The 22480-nt window shown below is 44.9% G+C and overlaps 1 protein-coding gene across 2 annotated transcripts; it reads left to right on the forward strand.

Annotated features, from left to right (window-relative positions):
• Positions 1 to 2007: 2007 nt before the first annotated feature.
• ACER1 (alkaline ceramidase 1) lies at positions 2008 to 21832 on the forward strand. 2 transcript variants are annotated; one of them, XM_084826138.1, is made up of 7 exons: positions 2008 to 2149; positions 6332 to 6435; positions 13543 to 13657; positions 14856 to 14994; positions 16556 to 16693; positions 18581 to 18718; positions 20546 to 21832. In XM_084826138.1, the coding sequence occupies exons 2-7, from the start codon at positions 6343 to 6345 to the stop codon at positions 20712 to 20714; spliced, it is 792 nt and encodes a 263-aa protein (XP_084682264.1). In that variant the 5' UTR covers positions 2008 to 2149; positions 6332 to 6342; the 3' UTR covers positions 20715 to 21832. The 2 variants fall into 2 exon arrangements, with proteins under 2 accessions (XP_084682264.1, XP_084682263.1); XM_084826137.1 differs by lacking the exon at positions 2008 to 2149 and having other exon boundaries at positions 6204 to 6435.
• Positions 21833 to 22480: the final 648 nt, after the last annotated feature.

Below are 22480 nucleotides of genomic sequence, written 5' to 3' on the forward strand. Positions count from 1 at the left end.
CTTTTTTTGTGCCGTTCCTCTGTGCGCTGCAGAGTTTTCATCTAGCCTGGATGTTCTCCAGGGGATCCTTGGGCAATCCAGTCACAACAGCAGTGACAGCCTGGAGGGGGTGTGGTTCAGCAGTAAAACATATGAACTCCATGCAGAAGGTTGCATCTGGATGTTGGAGCCGTGGGCACCGCTACTCCCCAAGTGGATGGGGTCACACCTCCAGTGGGTGGGGACACACCCCTAGCAGGCAGGATCACCCACTGTTGGCATGTGGACACCGAAATATGTGTCCCTCCATTTTCTCTTTCTCTCTCTCTCTCACACCCATCCACTCCCATACACCTTTCTTTATCTGATGCCTTTAAAATTATTTTGAGGCCACCTTTAAGGATAAAACCCTCCCAAGGCAGCGACTAGGCAATACATAAATATACAATAAAAGACTGCAAAACACTACAAGAACAGATTACGCCCATAGCTGCAGCCCACAGATTAGGGGAAGGCCAGTGAAAGGTTCTTCAGAACCTTCAGGCCACCCCTGAAAAGGCTCTCTCCCTTATACGCACAACCTAACTGGCCCTGGAGGTGGGCAAATGAGAAAGGCCTCTTCTGACAACCTTAAAATGCAGGCAGGTTGGTAAGGGAGAAGGCTGAATGGAGGCTGCCAAACTGAACGAAGAGAACGTGTTCTCAAAGGTGCCAAAGGGAAATCCTTTACTTGAACCCAAGGCGTTTCAGAGGAGGGATATCTGAGAAATCTGCAATGGAATCAAATGACTTTCAATTTTTATGAATCCAACCCACAGATTCATCAGTGGACTGGTCTTTCCTGAGTCGCATGGATTTTGCAGACGTGTGAACTGTTTTTTTTTTTTTTACTTTCCAGAATTTTATGGCAATTTAGTCATAGAAAAATACATAGAATAATTTTTAAAAACCTGGCCTAAAATGCATATTTCCCTCATAGACTAAAGCATAAAAATGCACACTCTAGGGGGATTTGCACATTTTCACAATTTGCGCAAGTGCAAATTTGCACAAGTGCACATGAGTGGAAGTTTGCAAAGTTGAAGAAACCCGATTCCCTCAATGAGCGGATGGCAGAATGAAAAGTGCCTGACAATCCATGAAACACAGATGGGATGGATGTTCCAAAATCTGTACATCCCTATTTCAGAGAGAAAAACTCCTTTGTCAGGGGCAATTGAAAGGGAACGACCACCATAAATGATCGGAGTGAATAACTTTGCATGAACGAATAAAACATTGTGAATGCTTAAGAAAATAAAAGCAACATTTTTTAAAAATAGTAAAAGTACAAACACAAGAACAATAAAAAATACAACTCTAACTGCTGTTACAAAACTATATTAAAACATCAAAGGGCTTTTGTCTCCGGGAACCCCAGAGGCCTCAACTCCAAGAAAGCTGGAGTTGGTGCCTGGACCTGCCATTCCCCACCCCTGGCCTAAATAGATAAAATAACAAATATTGGTGACGTCAGATTTTGAACCCGGCACCATCTCCGTGACATGCTCCACCTGCCAGGGTCGCTTCCATTGTGCCTTAGAAGCATGGTGCCACTTACGAAAGCAGCAATCCCTGGAAAGAAAAGGACACGAACTTAGTCAGAAAACAGCACACAATCCTTAGCATTTGCAAAGCGCCTTGTACCTCTGAGGCAATTGCCTTTGCGGAGGGTGAAACAAAACCACAGAATTGGATGCAAACTGAGTTATTCCTGAAGAAACGGAAGGTGGGATAGAAAGTAAAGCCATGATGAAAGAGATAACCGGCTCAGCGAGTGTCGAAACGTGTTTTGTGTATGTCAGGTTTTTCCAGGGCCTGCCCTCTATCTGTGCCGCCCCCACCTTGCATCTGATTCACCTTTGCATCGCCATGCAGATTTATTTAAATAGTTCCGACCAGTCGGTATGCAGAGGAGATATAGATACCAGATGAAAGCTCAGCCCTCAGTATACAGTTGGCCCCCATCTTGGTGTTTTTTGTTTGCAGCTTCCCCTTTGACCTCGCCAGAGACCGAGTCTTTTCGAGCAAAGGTGAGGTTGTGGAGAAGACTGAAGGAGTGCTGGAGGCCGTTTCGCTCTCGCAACACCTGCACCGCTCTTTTGACAGCTGGAGCTTTGGCTTGGCAGAGGTAGGAAAGGAAAGCAAAAAAAGAAAAGAAAAAAGATGCACACCAAAGGGGGCACTTTGTAAAACTGTCGCTTTCCATCCCAATTCTAGGGCTTATAAAAACAGAAAAGGTGGGACAGAGCACTGACATATTGTCCCTTTAGGCTGGGAACCTGGCTACATCTGAAATCCCTAGGGGCTTTCCCCTCGGCATTCTGTGTGTGCTCTGTGGCACTCTTCACATGCTCAGGGGGCTGGCATGAAAACAGAGCCAGAGATCACCGATTCATTGCAAAGCTCTCATGGTGCAGGAAGTGATGCTCCTTCACCTGAAATGTTTCCAGGGGGGCTGCAATTTCTCAGCAGGGATGCCTATATATCTTCAGCATGAACTGTTGCTCTGTTTTCCCCCTTTATTCCTGTTTGGAAGCTGTAATGCTTTTAGTATTGTTATTGATGAATAATAATAAATAATAACATAATCATTTATTACTTTTATTATTAGTAATTAGTAGTAGTAGTAGCAGTAGTATCCCATCAATGTGCATAACACTTTACACAGCACAAGAGGACAGGTCTCTGCCCCAAGATGCTTGATATCTATCACTCGGCTCAAGGGAGACAACAGATGAAGAGAGATGGAGCTGAACCAAAAGAATTGAACATTTTGACCCTGTCTCGCACTGGTTTCCATTTCCTGCCTCATTCTCCATTGTTTCCTGCTTTGATTTTTTAGCGGGCAAGCGGAGACTTTGTTCTAGTTCTCTGTAATGTGTGTGTGGGGGACAACAGGCATGGGCACCTCTGATGCCTATGAAGGGGTCCCCAAAGTAGCACCTGCAGCCACCAACAAAACTTTTTTTTTAATTCCTCCCTCCCCTCCTTTTTTTAATATACATACATGGATTTGTATCTATCCATAGCAATTAATACATATGAAGTGCATATACATGAAAATGCAACTTTCTAGCAATTATACATAGGCTTCAGGAAAAGCAGACCAAATATCCAAATACATATCCATTCAAAGGTGGCGTTTATGTGCCACCCATTGAAATACTGAAAGCATTGTAAGGTCCTCAGTCCATTGCATTATAGGAGGTGAGTGCTTATCCCTCCAATGTTATCATATCAGTCATTTAGCTGTCCAGGGGACGCAGGGGATCAATTCACGCTGACCATTTCTTAATTTCCATCAAGCAGGTAAACAATTTAAAAGGGCATGTACAGCAGTGAATATTACAGACTGTTCCAATACGAAATTTATCTGTGTAATAACCTCCTCCCCAAAAGAAGCAACTACCGGACGTTGCCAAAACATATATTTAAAAGAAGCGTTAGCTGTATTGGACCACCGGCAATTAGCCAAATTAGAGAATCCCTTATCAAACAGACGTTGTGGTGTCCAGTAGAAAGGAAACAAAAGTTTTTTTCTGAATAAGACGCAGCTTAAGATCCAAGGATGCAACAGGGAGACGTCAAAGCGGCAATCCACTGATAAGGCATTTTTTGGGTGGTGGGTGGGGTCCACAGCAGTTTCTCAAATATGTCCACAGGTCCAAAAAGCTTGAGGACCAATGATGTAACGTGCCACCCACACAAATAAATAAGTAAGCAAATAAGTAACTACAGAAAGGGAGGGATAAACTTTTCACATACGGAATTCTAGAGAAGATCCACTGAACAAGATAGAGACCAGAAGGAGCTGAATTCCACTGGCGATGCACACATGATCAGTTATTCAGAACAAATTAGATTTAACGATTCTTGTCCCTTGTTTTAAACTTTTATTGTGTGTCTTACATTGTATTTTACCATTTTAATTGCTGTGAACCATCCAGAGAGCTTTGGCTATTGGGCGGTGTAGAAATGTAATAAATAAATAAATAAATAAAATAGTCATTAGTAGAGGAGGAAGTTGTATTTCAAGTCTGACCGCAGCGTACACCTTTGCTCAAATCCTCAACTTCATTCCAGAAAGCTTTGTGCTGGCTGCAGGCACAGCAGGGTAAAGGAAAGGCACTCCGCATGCCCCCAGAGACACGCTTTTGTCCTGAAACCATTAGGATGTATTCCATGTAATTCCCACAATAATGGCCATTTTTTTGCAAGCAGAATATTGATATTGTGTATCAGTCATCCAAATGTGCGTACCCTTTCCCACATTGCATATTTGTCGCTATTCATGCTGATGAAGGAGTGAAGCCAGGGAGACAGACAGGGCAACAAAAGACCCATTCCTGGCTACTATTTGACCGTCACCCTTCCTTTCCCCTGTTCATCTCATCAGATAATGCACACATCAGCTTTCAAGCTTATCTTAAGGTCTAGAAACTTGGTGGTGGCGGCAGTTTTAAAAAGCTAGGATTTGTGGGCTTGTTGGCAGATTTCTATGGCTGCAATCACATCCCATCGTTCAGTATCACAGGATCAATGCCAGGATGTCCCATTCCTCCCCTCCCCCGCCAATAAAAAGGCATAAGCTTTCCCCTGGGATAGTGATGCAATGCTGAGATACACAGAAATGCACAGTCCTGCCATGCAGACTGTTGAAATGCCATGCACACCTGTTGGGAAATGAATCAAAGGGAGACACAGACAGGCAGAATGACTTTAGAATCAGAGTTGGAAGGGATCCCGGAGATCCTCTAATCCACCCCCCTTCTCGATCCAGGAATCCTGGAATAGCAGGATCGCTGACAGATGGCCATCCAGCCTCAGTTTAAATCCCTCTAGTGAAAGAGTCCACCATCTCCTGAGGCAGCCTGTTCACTGAACCACTCTTGCTGTTAACAAGTTTCTCCAAATGTTTAGCTGAAATCCGCTTCCTTGCCTTTTCCAAGCAACTGGGAGAAGTCCACACTGCAGATTTCAACCAGTATTTTTATTTTTATTTACATTACATTTATATCCCACCTTTTTTCCTCTTGCAAGGAACCCAAGGCAGCTTACATAGTCCACCACCTCTCCATTTTATCCTCTCAACAACCCCATGAGGTAGGCTGGGCTGAGAGTCTGTGACAGATCCAAAGTCACCCAGTGAGCTTCCGTGGCTGAGTGGGGACTAGAACCCCGATCTCCTGGCTCCCAGTCCAGCAATCTTAACCACTAAGGCACACTGGCTGTCTTTGTAGATTAATAGATTAATTACCAGATTATCAATTATGTGAATTATTAAGGTGCTTTTGCACTCTTTGTGTAGCTAAACCTCAGTGAATGGAGGTGGCCACACTGCTCCTTGCCTTGTTGCTCTCTGTGTAGCTGAGGCTGAGTTATTTTCCCATACTGCGCACAAGGAACTCTGTGCAACTGAAAAGCTTACATCCATCCAGTGGAAGCTGGTGGCTCTTATTTTGATGGGGCTGTACATCCGTTCTGGGTCTCAGTCAGAACCAGCCAGAATCCTAAAGGAGCTATCCAAGGTGCTCAACCCTATCCTAAAATAGTTTCAGCACCCTGGATAGCTCCCTTAGGATTCTGGCTGGTTCTGACTGAAACCCAGAATAGATTCATAGGCCCACCAAAATTGGAGCCACCAGCCTCCACTGCATCCATCTGCATCAAGAGATGCTGGTCCAGCTGATATATGCTCCTTTTCAGTGTGACAGCCAGCCATGTCCTCCTGCAGGAAATGCCATTCCATGCATAGCCCATTATCTGTTTTTCTTTTCCGCCCAACACATAACTTGCTGTGGGTACTGAGCATGCTCAACCTTCACTGGACTGTGTATTGGGGGATATAGGGATTACCCCATAGATTTTATGTATGTTTTTAAGAGGGTGGGTTTCCCTTGAGCGCCTGCTGAGACCTCCCTCTTGTTTCTCGGTGGCCCGTTTTGGCACCAGTCATGTTGAGCACTCACCGACCCGAGTCCACTCTTGGAAACAGCCTTTGAACTAGCACGGGCTCCTTGTAAGAAATACAGAACAGGAGAAGCCCATTTCCTATGGCAGCTTCAGCCAGCCAAAGATCAGGCAGGCCTTGGAGTCACACAGGACCATTGGGCAGGCAGCTATTCTTGCACATGAGGTCAGCAGCCCAGGTGTGAAAGAGTCTGTGACAAGGGCGTGTACTGGAGGTTATTAAAGAAAGAGAAAGCAAAAGATGTGGAAATTCTAGAAGGACAGGTTTGCTTCATGTATTTCCTTGGAAGTGGCAAATGACTCAAAAGGCCAGTTTTCTCCTTTCTGTTTTTTGGGGAAGGTGTCGTCAAAATGCCCAGTATATTTGCATACCAGAGTGCCGAGGTCGATTGGTGTGAAAGGAACTTTGAGCATTCGGAGTACATCGCTGAATACTACAACACGGTAAAGCTTCGGGTCGTCCTTGGTTATGATCGAATTCGGCTCATGCCCACACGGCCAAAAGAGTCAGTAAACCTCACCAGGCATTCTGCAACCAGTGTATCGCAAGAGACCCAGTAACAGCAAAAGTCTCTTGAAATCCCCAAAGCAGCTACTCAAGAGAGGAGGCGGGCTGTCGCATCCCCCAGGGGTCCCCAACCTTTTTGGATCAGTGGGCACATCTGGAATTTTGAGAGAATGTCATGGGCGCCCTCTCAAAACGGTTCCTATGTGCAGGGCAGGGGGGCCTTTGCCTGTTCATAAAAAGGCTGCCACATGGGTGGTCCCAAAACACTGCTTTCCCAGAAGGCTACTGTAAACTGTAATACTGTAAACTGGCACTGCAGGATTGGTACCAGGACATTCCAGGGAGGAGGATGGCTGAGATCCTCTGAAGTTCATTTATTTGTTATTTATTGATCAATTTGATTTGTACCCCACCTTTCTGCCAAAAACGGCATTGAAGGAGGCTCAGGTTGCATGCGTTTTACTCTTCCATGCTCGAAAACGGGGGCGGGGGGGTTAAGCCTCTTTCAGCCCAAAGGAGGATTCCATTTCAGAGAAGCTCTTGGGGGCCGCATTCCAGGGTTGGGCGGCCCCCTAAACAAAAAATACCACCCTATTCTAGCTTCAAGCTCTTCCTGCCAGTCACAAAGCCTTCCGAGAGGCATTTCAACCTTTTAGAAGGGGGAGAAAACAAACCACACGAAAGCCAGGAAACCGCTGAACAATTGGTGGTTGGGGGAAAGGGGGTGAGGCCAAGGAAGGGGTGTGGCCGTCTGGATGTGTGATTCTCCACGCCTGATCTAAAACTTTAAAAAGTTTAAAAACTTTAAAACTTTTTAAAACTTTTTAAAACTTTTTAAAACTTTAAAACTTTAAAAACTTTTAAAACTTTTTGAGCGTAAGGGCGGAGTGCGCCTTCATTTTCAACATGGACAATTTACTTGTTATAAAAATGTATTTCCCCTCAAGTTATTGGGTTGGCTTCTGATAAAGAAAACAAAAACCGGGTTCAACGGTCAGACGTTTTCCAGGCCATAATATTCCGCACTGTGTGTTTGGATGATGAGGGTGGCTGGGGGTGGCTGTATTATTAAAAACAGGAGCTGAGAGAAAGCATCTTCATTGAGTTCTGATCCACATTAAGCCCAGACTGTAGTTATTCAACAAGAGAATCCGTCACAGCGTCAGAGGCACTGTGTTCTTACTACCACTCACCTTGTAAAGCAGACCCCTGGTACTGGAAGATAGTGATGATGATTAAAAACAACTCAGGTTTTGAGGTTGATCTCTCTATAGGAAGTTGTTGTTCAACTTTTCACTCAGTGAAAGAGTTGGCCCTCTGCATATGCCCAGAGAAACTCCCTCCTTTCATAGTCATCACTTCATAGAATCATAAACTCATAGAACAGTAGGGTTGGGAGGGGCCTACAAGGCCATCGAGTCCAACCCCCTGCTCAATGCAGGAATCCAAGTCAGAGCAGCCCTGACAGGTGGCTGTCCAGCCTCGTCTTGAACGCCTCCAGTGTGGGGGAGCCCACCGCCTCCCTAGGTCATTGGCTCCATTGTCGTGTTGCTCTAACAGTCAGGAAGTTTTTCCTGATGTTCAGCCGGAATTTGGCTTCCTGCAACTTGAGCCCATTATTCCGTGTCCTGCACTCTGCGATGAACCGATGATCGAGAAGAGATCCTGGCCTTCTTCTCTGTGACCACCTTTCAAGGACTTGAAGAGTGCTATCCTGTCTCCCTTCAGTCTTCTCTTCTCAAGGCTAAACATGCCCAGTTCTTTCCGTCTCTCCACACAGGGCTTTGTTTCCAGTCCCCTGATCATCTTCATTGCCCTCCTCTGAACCCTCTCCAGCTTGTCTGCATCCTTCTTAAAATGTGGTGCCCAGAACTGGACACAGTACTCCAGATGAGGCCTAACCAGTGCTGAGTAGAGGGGGACTAGTACTTCCTGGGATTTGGAAGTTATGCTTCTATTAATGCAGCCAAAATAGCCTTTGCCTTTTTTGCAGCCACATCACATTGTTGCCTCATATTCAGCTTGTGATCAACAACAATTCCAAGATCCTTTTCGCTTGTAGTGTTGTTGAGCCACGTATCCCCCATCTTGTAACTGTGCATTTGGTTTCTTTTTCCTAGGTGCAGAACTTGGCATTTATCCCTATTAAATTTCATTCTGTTGTTTTGAGGCAGGATTGAACCCCTGGGAGCAGAGCCAGCTCTCCCATGCAGCAGGGTGAAGCAATCCAGTGCTGGTGGCACCTTGGTGGGGTGGCAAAGAGATGGAGGTAGGAATTGGCATCCGAAGCCAGGCTTTTGAAAATGTTGGCCCTGCACTGCCAGGTTCAGATGTGACATGGGCGACCCGTGACTTGATTCCGCACACCTTTTCTGCAGCTTAACATCAGCACAGGAGGTTTCAAAACTGGCAGTAGGATCGCAGAAGACTTCGATTGGTTTTCTTTCCTCTGCTTTCCTAATCAAAATTCCCCATCTTCGCCTGCCCGTGCTCCAGCCACAAGGAACCAGATGGCATAATTTGTGTGTACGCCCTCCACTGCTTGCCCACAAAAACAAACAGCTTACACCCTTGGAGCACCACACCCTGACAGCCAAGGTATCACGTAGTGCAGTTTCTGGGGCATTCTTTGAGCTGCTGCTGAAGAACTCTAGGGCAACAATGTCTAATATCTCTTCAAGAAACTAAGAGCACAACCCTATGCAGGTTTAGACAGACTCCCAGCATTCCCCAGCCAGCATGGAAATGTTGGCGGGCATATTTCGTTACATGTTAAAACTGTGCACATCTATGGCTTCTTCTTTCTTCCTTTTTTTCTAGTGAGTACACATAAAGATGTAAAACATGCAGCACAAAGGTGTCCAGAAACACCCAAGGTGGTTCCTTGCCAAGTGTACATTCAGACACAAACCTGGGTTTGTTAATGTGGGATGTATGACATGGTGCTCAGAAATCCAGGCTTTTTCTGGCCCAGAGTATCAAAGCTGTTGTCACACACTCGCCTCCGCATCACTTGCGCCTATGGATGTATGGATTTTGTTCAGTCCGTTGCACCTATGTTTCATGGACTGTCACACAGCTTTCATTCCATTGGTGCAAATCCCCCCCCCCAAAAGTAAAAAACCAGTCCATGAGTCTGCCCAGCTTGGAAAAAAACCTGTCCATTGAGGAATCCACAGGTCAGATTCACAGAAAATCTCGTTCTCGCTGTCCAGTTCTTGCTTTCTAGTACAAATGAAGCATGGTTGCTCAAACCACACACACACACGTCAATTCCTGTGTTACAGATGTGGCTTTTGCTGAGCATTTTCAAACAATGGTTCAAGTATTTATTTGTTTCATTTATATCCTGCCTTTTTCCCTCTTGCAAGGAACCCAAGACGGCTTACATTATCCTCCTCCTCTCCATTTTAGCCTCAAAACAACAACCCTGTTAGGTAGGTTGGGCTGAGAGTCTGCGACTGGCCCAAAGTCACCCGGTGAGCTTCCATGGCTGAGTGGGGACTAGAACTCGGATCTCCCAGCTCCCAGTCCAACACTCTCACCACTGTACCACGCTGGCTCTCAGTGCCTTTGGCTTGTTGTTGTTCAGTCGTGTCCAACTCTTTGTGACCCCATGGACGATAGCACGCCAGGCCTTCCTGTCCTGCACTCTCTCCTGGAGCGTGCTCAAGTCCATATTCATTGCATCGGTGATGCTGTCTAGCCACCTCATCCTCTGCCGTCCCCTTCTCCTTTTGCCTTCAGTCTTTCCCAGCATCAGGGTCTTTTCCAGAGAGTTTTCTCTTCGCATTAGGTGGCCAAAATATTTGAGCTTCAGCTTCAGTATCTGTCCTTCCAATGAGCACTCAGGGTTGCTTTCCTTTAGGATGGACTGATTTGACCTCCTTGCAGTCCAGGGGACTCGTAAGAGTCTTCTCCAGCACCACAGTTCGAAAGCATCAATTCTTCGGCGCTCAGCCTTCCTTATAGTCCAGCTCTCACAGCCATACATTACTACTGGGAAAACCATAGCTTTGATTAGACGGACCTTTGTCGGCAAGGTGATGTCTCTGCTTCTTACTATGCTGTCTAGGTTGGCCATAGCTTTCCTCCCAAGGAGCAAGCGTCTTTTAATTTCATGGCTACAGTCACCGTCTGCGGTGATCTTGGAGCCCAAGAAAGTAAAATCTGTCACTGCTTCCATTTCTTCCCCTTCCATATGCCAGGAAGTGATGGGGCCAGATGCCATGATCTTCATTTTTGTAATGTTGAGTTTCAAACCAGCTTTTGCACTCTCCTCTTTCACCCTCAACAAGAGGCTCTCTAGATCCTCTTCGCTTTCTGCCATCAGGGTGGTATTGTCTGCATATCGGAGGTTGTTGATAATTCTCCCGGCAATCTTAATTCCGACCTGTGATTCATCCAACCCGGCGTTTCTCATGATGTACTCTGCATATAAGTTAAATAAGCAGGGCGACAATATGCAGCCTTGTCGTACTCCTTTCCCAATTTTGAACCACTCGGTTGTTCCATGTCTGGTTCTTACTGTTGCCTTTGGCTACCATCAGTTAATTACCCATAGCTGATCAGTATCCTTCAAACAAAATATACACCAAAAAGTGTTTCAGGTAGATTCAGTTTTGGTTTTGTACTAACAAGAATTAGTAAAGGAAAATCTTTTGATCCGTCTTTCATTTTTATTAGACATATTATTAGACATATACATCACATTAAAATATAACTTGCATAAAACGACATAAAACATTTCTCGTTGATAAAGATCTAGATCTTAATAGCTTAACAGGAAATAGAATTTCCTAAACATTTCTTGTTCTTAGACTTCTAGTCCTAATAGCTTAAAAAGGAGAGATCTCATTCAAAGGACCAAGTTCCCCCTTCAGTACTGAGCAGGCGCCTATCCATACATCCCTAGGCATTGAGCAGGGGGTTGGACTTGATGGTCTTATAGGCCCCTTCCAGCCCTACTATTCTATGCTGCTATGCTTATGTGTAAGCTATTCAGCTGACAGGAACACAGGCCTGGTGAATTTCTAACAAGAAGCTCCCACATTTTAAAATCAGCACATATTTGTATTTTTTGCATAGAAATTGCTTCATAAGTAATATTATCTACTGTCCCATAAATTAGGGCTCGCAGTCTTAATTATCTCATTGTTATTAAACTTTTCTGAAAAATTACAATGTACAAAAAAAGGCTTACACACACAGCTTTCAGGTGAGATAAGATCGATTTTGAATTATATATTTGAGAAGGTAACTCCGTACTCCAAATGTGCTAATTAAACCTAAGTCTATAATTTTTTCTAGATATCTGTCTATCAAGCTTTTTGATGTGTATATCTTATACAATATTTTTGGCTCATTAACTGAGAAGCGATAACTTCAAGAACACTTTTGACCTGGAATAATACAGTTTCACACCTGTTCATTCCTCAAATAACTTTTGGCATAAGTGACTAGGCTTTAACTTAGCATGTTCTCTTTGGATACAATCCTGGTCAACTTCACGGAGGACAGGAAGGCCTGGCGTGCTACGGTCCATGGGGTCACGAAGAGTCGGACACGACTGAATGACAACAACCCAGAATTCATTGTGAACTTGCTTGTGAGCCTGTATCTCCCCTTTAATACAATTGGTGCTTTTTTACTTATTGACATTTTCAAATTCTTAATGATTTATCATTAACATTTGGCATTTGCATTTCATAATAAGACATTCTGTAATGTTTTAAGGAGGGGTGGGTTAGCATTTTTTTCAGTCGTCTTGCCAGCAAGTCCAATAAAGCAAAACCAGCTATCCCCTAAAAATCCAGGACACCTGAAGTTCCTGCATAGGTTCAGGACCTGGGGAGGGTTGGGGAGATAACACCAGATCTTGCAAGCCAGAAGGACAGGATTGTGAGACAGGATTGCTACTGATAATATACAACATTAAACCAGCGTTACCTGTTCAGCCTCTTTCTCGATAGTTGGTGTCTCCCCAACAGCAGGGCTTGCAATGAAATACTCCAACCTACGTCACGTTGAAATATCACTCACACACACTGGTTCAGACTTATTTAGATAACCATTTCCAGAAAGTTTGAGATGCGGTTGCCTGAATAACTATGGTCCCAACGCAGCACAGCAGTCCCCAAACCATTCGGGTCGGTGGGCACATCTAGAATTTCGAGAAAGTGCTGTGGGTGCTCCCACAAAATGGCTGCTGTCCCAGCAGGGCTTGCCCATTCCAAAAATTCCAAAAACTCTCTTTTCCCAGAACGCGAACTGGTGAGGCTAAAAAAAAACTGTCCAAGAACTGAAGTACAAGGTGGAAGAGGGGCCTGTGCCCCCAAACACAAAACCATTTCACTTTGCAGCATGCTGGCCTCCCCTTAAAAAAAAAATTGGAATAAAAAAGTCTTAAGAAATAAACTATAAATCAGGAGGGGCAGGAAGCCTAGACCATCCCAAGAGATGTGCTTGCAGGCACACTGATGCCCATGGTCGCCATGTTGGAGATCTTTCCAGCGCCAGGCAAAGACGTACTTATTTTCCCAGAGATTTTGACATTAGTTATGGGCCAGTAGTTGTGGGCAGATTTTATGGTGTTTATTCTAGGCTGCAGGTGGTGGTGCGTGGGGGGAGATCCGTATATTGTGGATGAACACTTTCCATATTGTTTTGTTCTTAGGTGACATTTTTATGGTGTTTATTTTTCTTCGTAGTATTGTTTTACCATTGTTTTACATTGTCTTACATTGTTTGGGGGGTGTTTTTTCTCCTCTTATCTGAATTATGGAGATGTATGTGTAAGTCGCTTCGAGATGGCTTTTTGCAGTGGGAAAAGATGCATAATAATAATAATAAATAGGTATAACAAGATAATATATTGCTAAAACTCTGGAATTTACTTTGGAGGGATTTCCACACACCCAAAGGAATTTACAGCAAGACGTTTCAAGTTTTGAACATTCCAAATTATTATTATTGTTGTTGTTGTTGTTGTTATTGTTATTACAATGGTTTCAGCTCTTCTCTTGCTCCTTGTTATTTTCCAGTACAGCAATCTAGTCTTTTTCATCATGACACCTCTAACCTTCTGGGTCAACCTTGATTACATGAAGTATCGTCCGGTGCCCCTCCAAGCCATATGTATTATGGAGTTACTTGTTGGTATGTATGTTCACAGGGAAATTTGTCTGCTTTTCTGTGTCTGGGACATTGCGCGCTTTCCCAGAATTCCTGCGTTGTTAGCATCTGCTCCTAAGATGCCCCTTTCTTTCATTATGTGGAAAAGATGATGTAGTGTTGGTAAGAATGGTCAGGCCTGAATTTAATTTAATACATTGATGTTATGGGACTGAGATCAGTTTGGGAAGAAGTATATCTACCCTACAGAAGAGATGGCATTTCCCTTCCTTGTAGGGAAAAGTCCATATAGTACCTTTGATCCGATAAACCACCAACTCAAGGTGGTCGACAAAAATTAAAGCAGCGATTAAAAACTAACGAATATACAAAACAACCAGTCCCCAAATCTATTTGCAGTGCTGAAATGTAGGTTAAAATCCAAAGTAAGTCCTACTTAGAATAGACCCCTTGAAAGGAATGGGATTTAATTTAAATCCCATGCATTTCAAGGGGTCCACTTTGAATAGGATTTACACTGGATTTTACCCATAATTTCAGAAGAGGGGTGTTGAACCACTTTCATCCCAAGGGGATGAATTCAATTTCGGAGAAAGCAAAGGGGGCTTCAAGCTCTTACGGCCGGTAATGAAGTCTTGGAGAGGCATTTCAGCCTTTTTGAATGGGAAAATAAGACCGTGCAAAATCCAGGACTCCAGCAAACAATCAGCAGTCAGAGAAAAGGGGGCGGGAAAGAGGAACCAGGAGATTCAACACTCCTGCTTTAGAATTTGTAACGGGAAGAAAAAAAGAGAACCCAGATAGTATTCTCCAACCCGGTGGCCTCCAGATGTATTAGGCCACGAATCCCGTCATCCTTCGCCAGCATAGTGAGCAGTTATAGTCTGATATGTCTGGAGGCCAGCGCGTTGGGAAAGGCTGCCCTAGAGCACGGGCTGAGAGCCTTTGCTCTCAGCCTCCCACACACACATTCGGTACGGTTACGTTTTAGGAATTAACGGTCCTGGGTGCCAGGGAGCTCAAACTTATCTCGAAGCATTCTTATCGAGATGTATGTGAGCTGCTCACAGTGGGAAGCCCTCTGCCCATGCTCGAGGCCATCCTGGAATAATTACAAATTGCTTTGTGAAGGGCAGGGGTTATTGGGGGGCTTCTATGTGGGCTTACAACCCTGCACCTCTTGCTGAAGCAGAGCTCAGTCAACTCTCCTTTGCATTGGTAGGCCTCTTCTCTATGTATTTCCACATGACACTCAGCTATGCAGGGCAGTTGCTAGATGAGCTCTCCATCCTGTGGACGGTGACCATGAGCTACGCCTTCTGGTTGCCTGTGTGGCATTTCCCTCGATTCATCAAGAACAGGTGGGAAAATGAGAAACTCGCTGCTCCCATTTGAGGGGCAAGCAGAAAGCAATCCTTCTTCAGGGACAGAAACTCCAGATTTAAAACAGAGATACAGACACATGAGACACATTTGACACACAGATGCAGAGACACACACACAGAGGCACACACGCAGACTAGAGATGTAAAGTTTCTGGAAATTTTGAGGCCGTGAAAAAAAACCAGTATTTTCCTGGAAAAAAATGGAAATTTGGGGGAAAATTGAAAAATAAGCAATACTTATTTTTTTAGTGTGCTTTACAGATCTAAAGTCACCGTGTTGCTTTAAGACAGCCTTCCCCAACCTGGTACCCACCAGATATTTTGGATTTCAGCTCCCATCAGCCTCAGGCAGCATGATCAATAGTCAGGAATGCTGGGCATTGTAGCCCAAAACATCCGGAGGGCACCAGGTTGGGGAGCAGCCTTGCTGTTCCTAAAGTGATTTTATGTTTGACTTAGTTTGTTCATAAAATTATCATTGTATTTTAAAACTTTCAAGAGTAAACTCAGGAAATTTGTCATTCTTGTCTGAATACTACATTAAATATACTACAGCATCAGAAACACAGGACTCTATAGAACACCACCCAAGCTGTCAAGAATGCACATTTACTGTCAAGAATGCACAACGGGGACCCTACTCACATGCTGGGAAACTGAGCCTAAACGTCTAACAGTAAAACATACTTTAGATCAATAATTTTAATAAGGAATGAAAGAACTAACTATGCTGGGAATCTTACAGAGAGGATTAAAAAACATTTTTCTCCATGGCTTTGTTATTTTACATCTCTGGTCTTTCTATAAAAGTGTTCTTATTACATAGTTTTTAGAAATCATTTTGGGGGAGAGTAAAGGCCGGGGAAAATATATAAATACTTTATCTTAATTCCAAAAGAAAATATTTCATAATCCAAAACTGTTCGATTTTTCCAGTTTTTCAGGGGGAAAAAGATCCTCAGAAAAAAACAGGAAAAAAAACTGTTTTCCCCCTGAATTTTTCTGGGTTTTTTTCTGGGCCTTCACATCTCTAACACAGACAGACAGACAGACAGAGACACACACACACACACAGATACGCATGCACGCACACGCGCACACAGATACATGCACACGCACACATGCATGAATGCACACACGCACGCCCGGAAATAGACACGCACATGAGACACACGAGACACCTCCCCTTTTCCCCAGTTTGGTGGTTTCCCAGCTTTTGTGCATTTTTTTCTTCCCTCCAGCAGAGCCCCCTCCCTGCCCCCACCCCACACACAGCAGGGCTGGCTTACCACAGGTTGAAGCGAGTGAAGGAATCCACGTGGTCATCTCAAGAGGGAACACACCCACCCCTTCCAATGAGATAATTATGGCCAGACTCAAAATGTACCTAGCTGCAGCACTGTTCCCCTTTGTCAGGCAAAACCCATTGTGCGCTAACGGGTCACATTTGTGCTGCCACACTGATGTACGCCATTTTAGGATCCTCAGCTCTTTGGAATGCAACCTACATCTTTTACTCCCCACCTCCACCCCATAGGGAACAGTTTCTGTGGATGATGGCCATTGTGACTGTTCTAAGCACCCTTATGTCCTTCGTGAAACCGGTCCTCAATGCATATGTGCTCAACTGCATCACCATACACCTCTTATACTTAATGAGCAAGGATCTTAAAAGGTAAGAGCGGGACTTTGTTGTGCCTGTGACTGACCCCATGTATAACATTCCTAGACTTCTTCATTATTAACCGCTCTGAAAGCCAATTGTGCACATACAGACCAAGCATGTACCATCTTTCCCCTCTGATCCTTTTCACTTTGCACCATTTAAAACAGCCTCGTATTGAACTCACCTAGTCGCCATAGGCGACTGGGAATTTTACGCAGGTGAGTGAGTGGTCTGGTGGAGGAGGGACCCACCTCTCTGTCCCACATTCCACCAGCCCACTTGGGTTCTGTGCTGACTGAAAAAGAAAGCAAGCCCCTTTGTCCACAACCAACATGGAAACGCAGCAGGCTGGCAAAGGGGGAACAGAGTAATCTGTCCTCCTCCACTACAGGCTGCTTGGTAGAAGTCAGTTTTTATTGTTTACTAGTCTAAGAGGCTAGAAGCCTGTGTTTCCATGCTGGCTAAGGAGGAAGAGACTGGCACATTGGTGTTAGCGCTGGGATCCCCAGATCCAATAGAGTTTCTGCGGGAAACTCATCAGTATCTGAAGATATGGAGGCATCACCATTCCTTAATGTTCTTAGAAGGCTAGCATTTTTTTTTTTTTTTGCAGGCTAGTGACTTTTCCTGGCTTATTTAAAAGGCTGGTTTTAAACCAGTAATCCGAACATTAGACTAGGGCAATGACAGTGGCGTCATTGTGAACACCATGATTGCTGCAACAACTGATTCATCCTATCACACCTGTGGCCGAGATTCAGGGGTGTGTCCACACCCCTGAAGTGGGAAGGAGGTGAAGCCATATGATTAGTGCACCTGTATTGATATCGCGCCTTTCCTCCAAGGAACGTACGAAGTAGTGTTATTTTCTATCCCACCTTTCTACTAAAAATAGCGCTCAAGGTGGTGACACCGTTCTCCTCCATCTTCCATTTTTATCCTCACAACAAACCTGCGAGGTGGTTTAGTCCGAGATATTGGGACAGGCCTGAATCCGCCTGGTGACCTTCATGGGCTGAGTGGGGATTTGAACCCAGACTGACACTCTAACCACACATCTGGCTGGGGATTAGCTGTGTGTATCCCAACAGGGAAGGGCTGCAGAGCTCAGCAGACAAGGAAATAAAATGGAGCATGCAGGGAAATTCTACGTATTTAGCAGCATGACGTGGGAGCCAGAGACGTAACTCCGTTGAACCAGCAGGGTCTTGGCAAGGGAGCCGTTAACTTAGCGTGTTGCTCCAGCCCTGGTCTGAGGGATGAAACAGTACTGCAGGGATGTGTGCAGTACTGTTTCATCCCCACCCTCTCTCCCTGTTGGAGATCACCCTCACTCTGTTCTTGAGGTATGTGCTCCAGCAAGGCTGCTCCTCCTGCCTTGTGGACTGTTGCGATGGTGTTAGCGGTGGGATCCCTAGAGCCAGCGGAGTTCCTGGGGAAGAATCGCAATCGCTGAAGGCATGGGAAAGGCATGGGGACATCACCGTTCCTTGGGGTTCTTCCTCCTCCTCAGTGGAAATTTCTGGCTAAGGGGATGCTTTGGTGATTGCTTCCTGGTATGGTCACGGGAGAGAATATACCCCACACACATCCGCAGGGCTCCTGTTCTGATGTCAACGTGTCTGATCCCAAAAGCCTGGCAATGACAACCCAGAACGGGAACCAACACAGAGAGGCAGCAGGAATCCTCCTGTGTGGCCAGGCTCACCAGAGTCTTCAATTGTTCGACTAATTCATTTCTCACTGTTCTCTTGCCTGGCTTACAGAAGGTTCTAATGAGAGCTTCAGCTATTGGGCAGTAAAGAAATGAAATACTACATCATCATCGTAACCAATAACAACAACAACAACCGTAATAATAATAACCACCGTTCCAAATCTTGGCCTCTTCCACAGGAGTAACAACCCCCGGGTGCACCATCTGGGTATGGTCATGTTGGTTTGGTGGATCGTCGCCATCAGCTGCTGGCTCATTGACAAATTTTTATGCAGCCTGTGTCAGAAGGTCAACGTTTACTACTTCCACAGCTTCTGGTAAGAGAGAGAGAGAGACTGGGACAGAGAGACTGCCAGGAACTCCACACCCTCCTGCTGAGTAGTGAGGCAACAGAGACTCACTGTGCAATCCACAAACACATTTCTTCAGTTCATAGCACCTCTTCCCACCTGTGAAGCGTCCACAAAGGCGGGGAGCTGTCCTCTGGGCCTAATTAGCTAAGTAGTGTTTTTGTTAAGAGCAATACTGAAAGCAGGGCAGTTGCCTTTCAACTCATGGGTGGGTTTCCTGTCGTGTTCAGCAGGCTTTTTTCTGGGCTTCTCCCTTCAATTTCATTTCAGTATTTCATTTCTCTCAGCTCCACCCAATTAACCTGGCAGTGAGCTCTGGCATCTGTCAATTCCAGTGCTCCCTCCTCCTCTGAGAGAGGCTGGGTTCCCACGGGGAAGACAGTCTCTGAGCCTGGCCCTCCTGCTCAATAAGCCCCTGGGAAGGTTCTCTGCTGACCCGTGGAGAGTCCAGGGGAATTTCCTCCCCCCCCGCTCCCTGTCTCAGCTGGGCTTCTTCTAGCTCCATCTCCGAATCAGAAACCAAACTAGAGAGCTGGGGCCCAATCCTGACACCACTGTCGTATGCAGACATGCTGTTTAGAAATGGTTTAGAGCAGGGTGTTGAATCTCTTTCAGCACAAACACCAAATTCCATTTAAAAGAAGTTCCAGTGGTGGGCGGGGCCAAAGGCAAAGGGGGGGGGGTCAACATACCAAAACATACCAGCATATTTTAGCTTAAAGCTCTTAATGCCCAGTAACTAAGGAGAAGCATTTTGATCTTTTGAAAAGGAGAAAAATGACACGGAAGACTGGCAGTACCCAACCCAACGACAAAACGAAAAGGGCAGCAACCGTTGCAGAACACCATTGCTAAGCAGTACTCAACTGTTGTAACTAACAGTGTCAAATGTGTGATTAACGTACCAAGAAGTGAACATTCAGTTGCGCAAAATGCAGCTTTGCAAAGCCCATAAACAAAAGAAGGGGGAAACACAAAAGGAACAGGATAAGATAAATCTGGAAATGCACAGAGAGGCACCAGGTAAAGGGCTCATTCTGACAATTTCTGTTGGAAGGAATTTGAGTTCTTCCTCTGTTTAGACCACAGTTGAGAATTTAACAAGGCCAAATGTAGCTGGATGGGGTTTTTTCCTCCTGTGCTGGCATGTCAGTGATTTGCTTTTTTTCATGCCAGTCTTAGGACAATGAATAATAAATGGTCAAGCAGGTTTATGTTCAAGACCCTTAAGAAGTGATGTGTGTGTGTGTGTGTGTGTGTGTGAGTGTGGCTTAAGGATGTGGGAGGAATTAGTTCAGTTCACATTTGAATGCGAACTTACCTGATTTTGCACTTCCGAACCACTATGCGAACCAAAAATCCATTATCCTCAGAAATCCTCACTTGTCGGAATTTTGCACGGGCGTTCCGCAAACAAAGCCGGGCTTACACAAATTTGTATATTAGAGAAAAGTGCACACAAAAATGCCCATATTTCTGAATTCAAAAATGCATTTGGAACATCACTTGCAAAAAAATCAGCAAAATTATGTACGAAACGTGCGTGCATTCAGAGAAATGCGCAGAAAAACGCATTTTCACGTGAACTTTTTTTCCTCGACGTTCAGGACCATCTGGAATTAAGATTGGAAACATTCCTCACATTCAGAATGAACTGAACTTAAAACTGGGGAAATGAGAAGCGGAAAGAAACCAAAACTGACAGATCTGCCTGTCCCTTGTGTTGCTGGTGGTAAGTTTGGCCACATGCAAACGCACACATCCTTACATCAACGTATTTCCTTTTTATTGCAGGCACATTTTCATCAATGTGGCTCTCTTCTACTGCACCAACCTGGTCATCTACTTCGACATGCTGTTCGAAGTGCCAAGCAGTAAGCCCGATCTGGTGTACTGGCCCAGTGACACCAGCTTCCTAGCCCTGCCACGTCTCAAGATCTGGAAGCCACAAAAAATGTGGTAAAGAGAGAGAGACACTGTCAGACTGAAGACATCCGCCAGCCTCATTGTGGGGGAACACGTGCCGTCCCCACTTGGCACCAAAATATCTAAACAATGCAGCTATTTATATGTCATCATGTTACATCACCACTAGTCTGAGTCCATTTCGCAGGTGTTCACCCCAAAGTCTGTCCTGTTCCGTTTCTGCATTAATCTGAATGTTAAAACAACATCACACACACACATGCATGAAAGTTCACATTTAAAATACATATTTTTCAAAATGCTTTCTCTCCAAATACCACCTCTAGAGTTTCCCATAACACAATGTTTTGAAGCACTTTTTTGCTGGGGGGAATCCGTGGGGGGTGGGGTGGCCCAGAAGTATGTTGTTCATTCCGATTTGCACATTGGGGTCTGCAGAGCAAGACTGATCATTTCAGAAAATGTATGCCAGATCAAATTCCTGATGCATTGCTAGCTGGGAGAGCAATTTACAGTGTCTGTATTCTTTCTTGGAAGGCAGTTAGGACAACTGATGTGCTACAAAACGGAAGCCTACAGGAAGCAGGTTTAACTTTCAAAGTTTCCTCTGAAAGAACTTTAGTAATCAAGTGTTTTGGGTTGGATGGTTTCCTTGCAGTGTTGAGAAGTCCTTCATAAGTTCCCCAAACGGCTTCAAAAGAATCACAAGTCCCACCTTTCATTGGCAGGAACCCACAAAACATAGATAGATGTGATACTGAATTACGTGTGTGGCATAGATCACAACAGAAATTTGCTATTCTTATTTTTGCAGTCTTGGGGTCACAGTTTCTCAACTTTTTGAATCTGAGAGCCAAAGTAGATTGGCTAAGGCAGCCAATGGCCTTCTTGGCTGGAAATGATGGGAGTTGTTGTCCAACACACCTGGAAGGCAACAACCTGGGAAAGTCTGGGCAATTCTTGGAAAAGGATCCTGGTGTAACTGGACCTTTGTTCAATCCAGTCTTCATGTTTTTCAGCAAAATTGCAGACTTGAGATAAATGAACAGACCTCTGTTAAGATATCTTGAGTGTTGCTCCGGCTTTGTAAAGGTAACACACATTGGTGAACCACGGGCGATTCTAGTTTTTAATAAAGATGACCACACAAATTGGACAACAGTGTGAAATTTTGTTTTGGAACCTGATAAGTTGTGCTTGCAAAAACTGACAGTTCGTCCTTTCCTGTTCTTTGATGTCTGCTATCCTATGGTCCCTGGGAGAGTACTGCTGAGACCAAAGGAGAGTTTGAATCCCCACACGCACACATACAAACAGCGAAGAGAGAGGTCTGCCCATCCAGGTATCCCCTCCCGGCCCCCACAGAAACCTTCATGGTCCTTGCCACTCTGTCAGAGTTCCAACTAGAGGACAAAGGGGGGAAGGAGTATTTTGTGGGCACGTCGGAGGAAGCTTGGAATCTGCAGGCATGCCTGACATGTAGGTAGGTGGGGGGCAGGGGATATACATAATTTCCTTCCCATTGGTTCCAAAGCGGGGGGAGATCACAAACAAAGAAACAAACAGAGAAAGAAAACAAACCACAGAGTAGGAAGGAAGGAAGGAAGGAAGGAAGAGAAACACCATTCTTTGCCCTTTCTCCTCTGGTAAGATTTTGGGTTTTCTGGAGCTCCCACCACTCCCCGCACCCACCGGTAGGTTTGCTCCAGCCAATCTATTTCCCCTGCTCCAAAGCACTGCAGTTCGAGTGGAAATTCAACCCATAGTGATGAGCTTTTGAGTTTACCTGTAAAGTGTCGTCTT

The sequence above is a fragment of the Heloderma suspectum genome, chromosome Z (genome assembly GCF_057233095.1).
Source record: "Heloderma suspectum isolate Gila_16-S chromosome Z, 16-S_ref, whole genome shotgun sequence".
Classification (NCBI taxonomy): Eukaryota; Metazoa; Chordata; class Lepidosauria; order Squamata; family Helodermatidae; genus Heloderma; species Heloderma suspectum.

What these genes read in the sequence shown, in the direction of transcription:
- ACER1 (XM_084826138.1), top strand. Translation starts at nt 6,343, where the DNA reads ATGCCCAGTATATTTGCATACCAGAGTGCCGAGGTCGATTGGTGTGAA. An exon ending in ATGAGCAAGGATCTTAAAAG is followed by an intron (nt 16,694 to 18,580) that starts GTAAGAGCGGGA and finishes CCTCTTCCACAG; the next exon opens with GAGTAACAACCCCCGGGTGC. An exon ending in TACTACTTCCACAGCTTCTG is followed by an intron (nt 18,719 to 20,545) that starts GTAAGAGAGAGA and finishes TTTTTATTGCAG; the next exon opens with GCACATTTTCATCAATGTGG.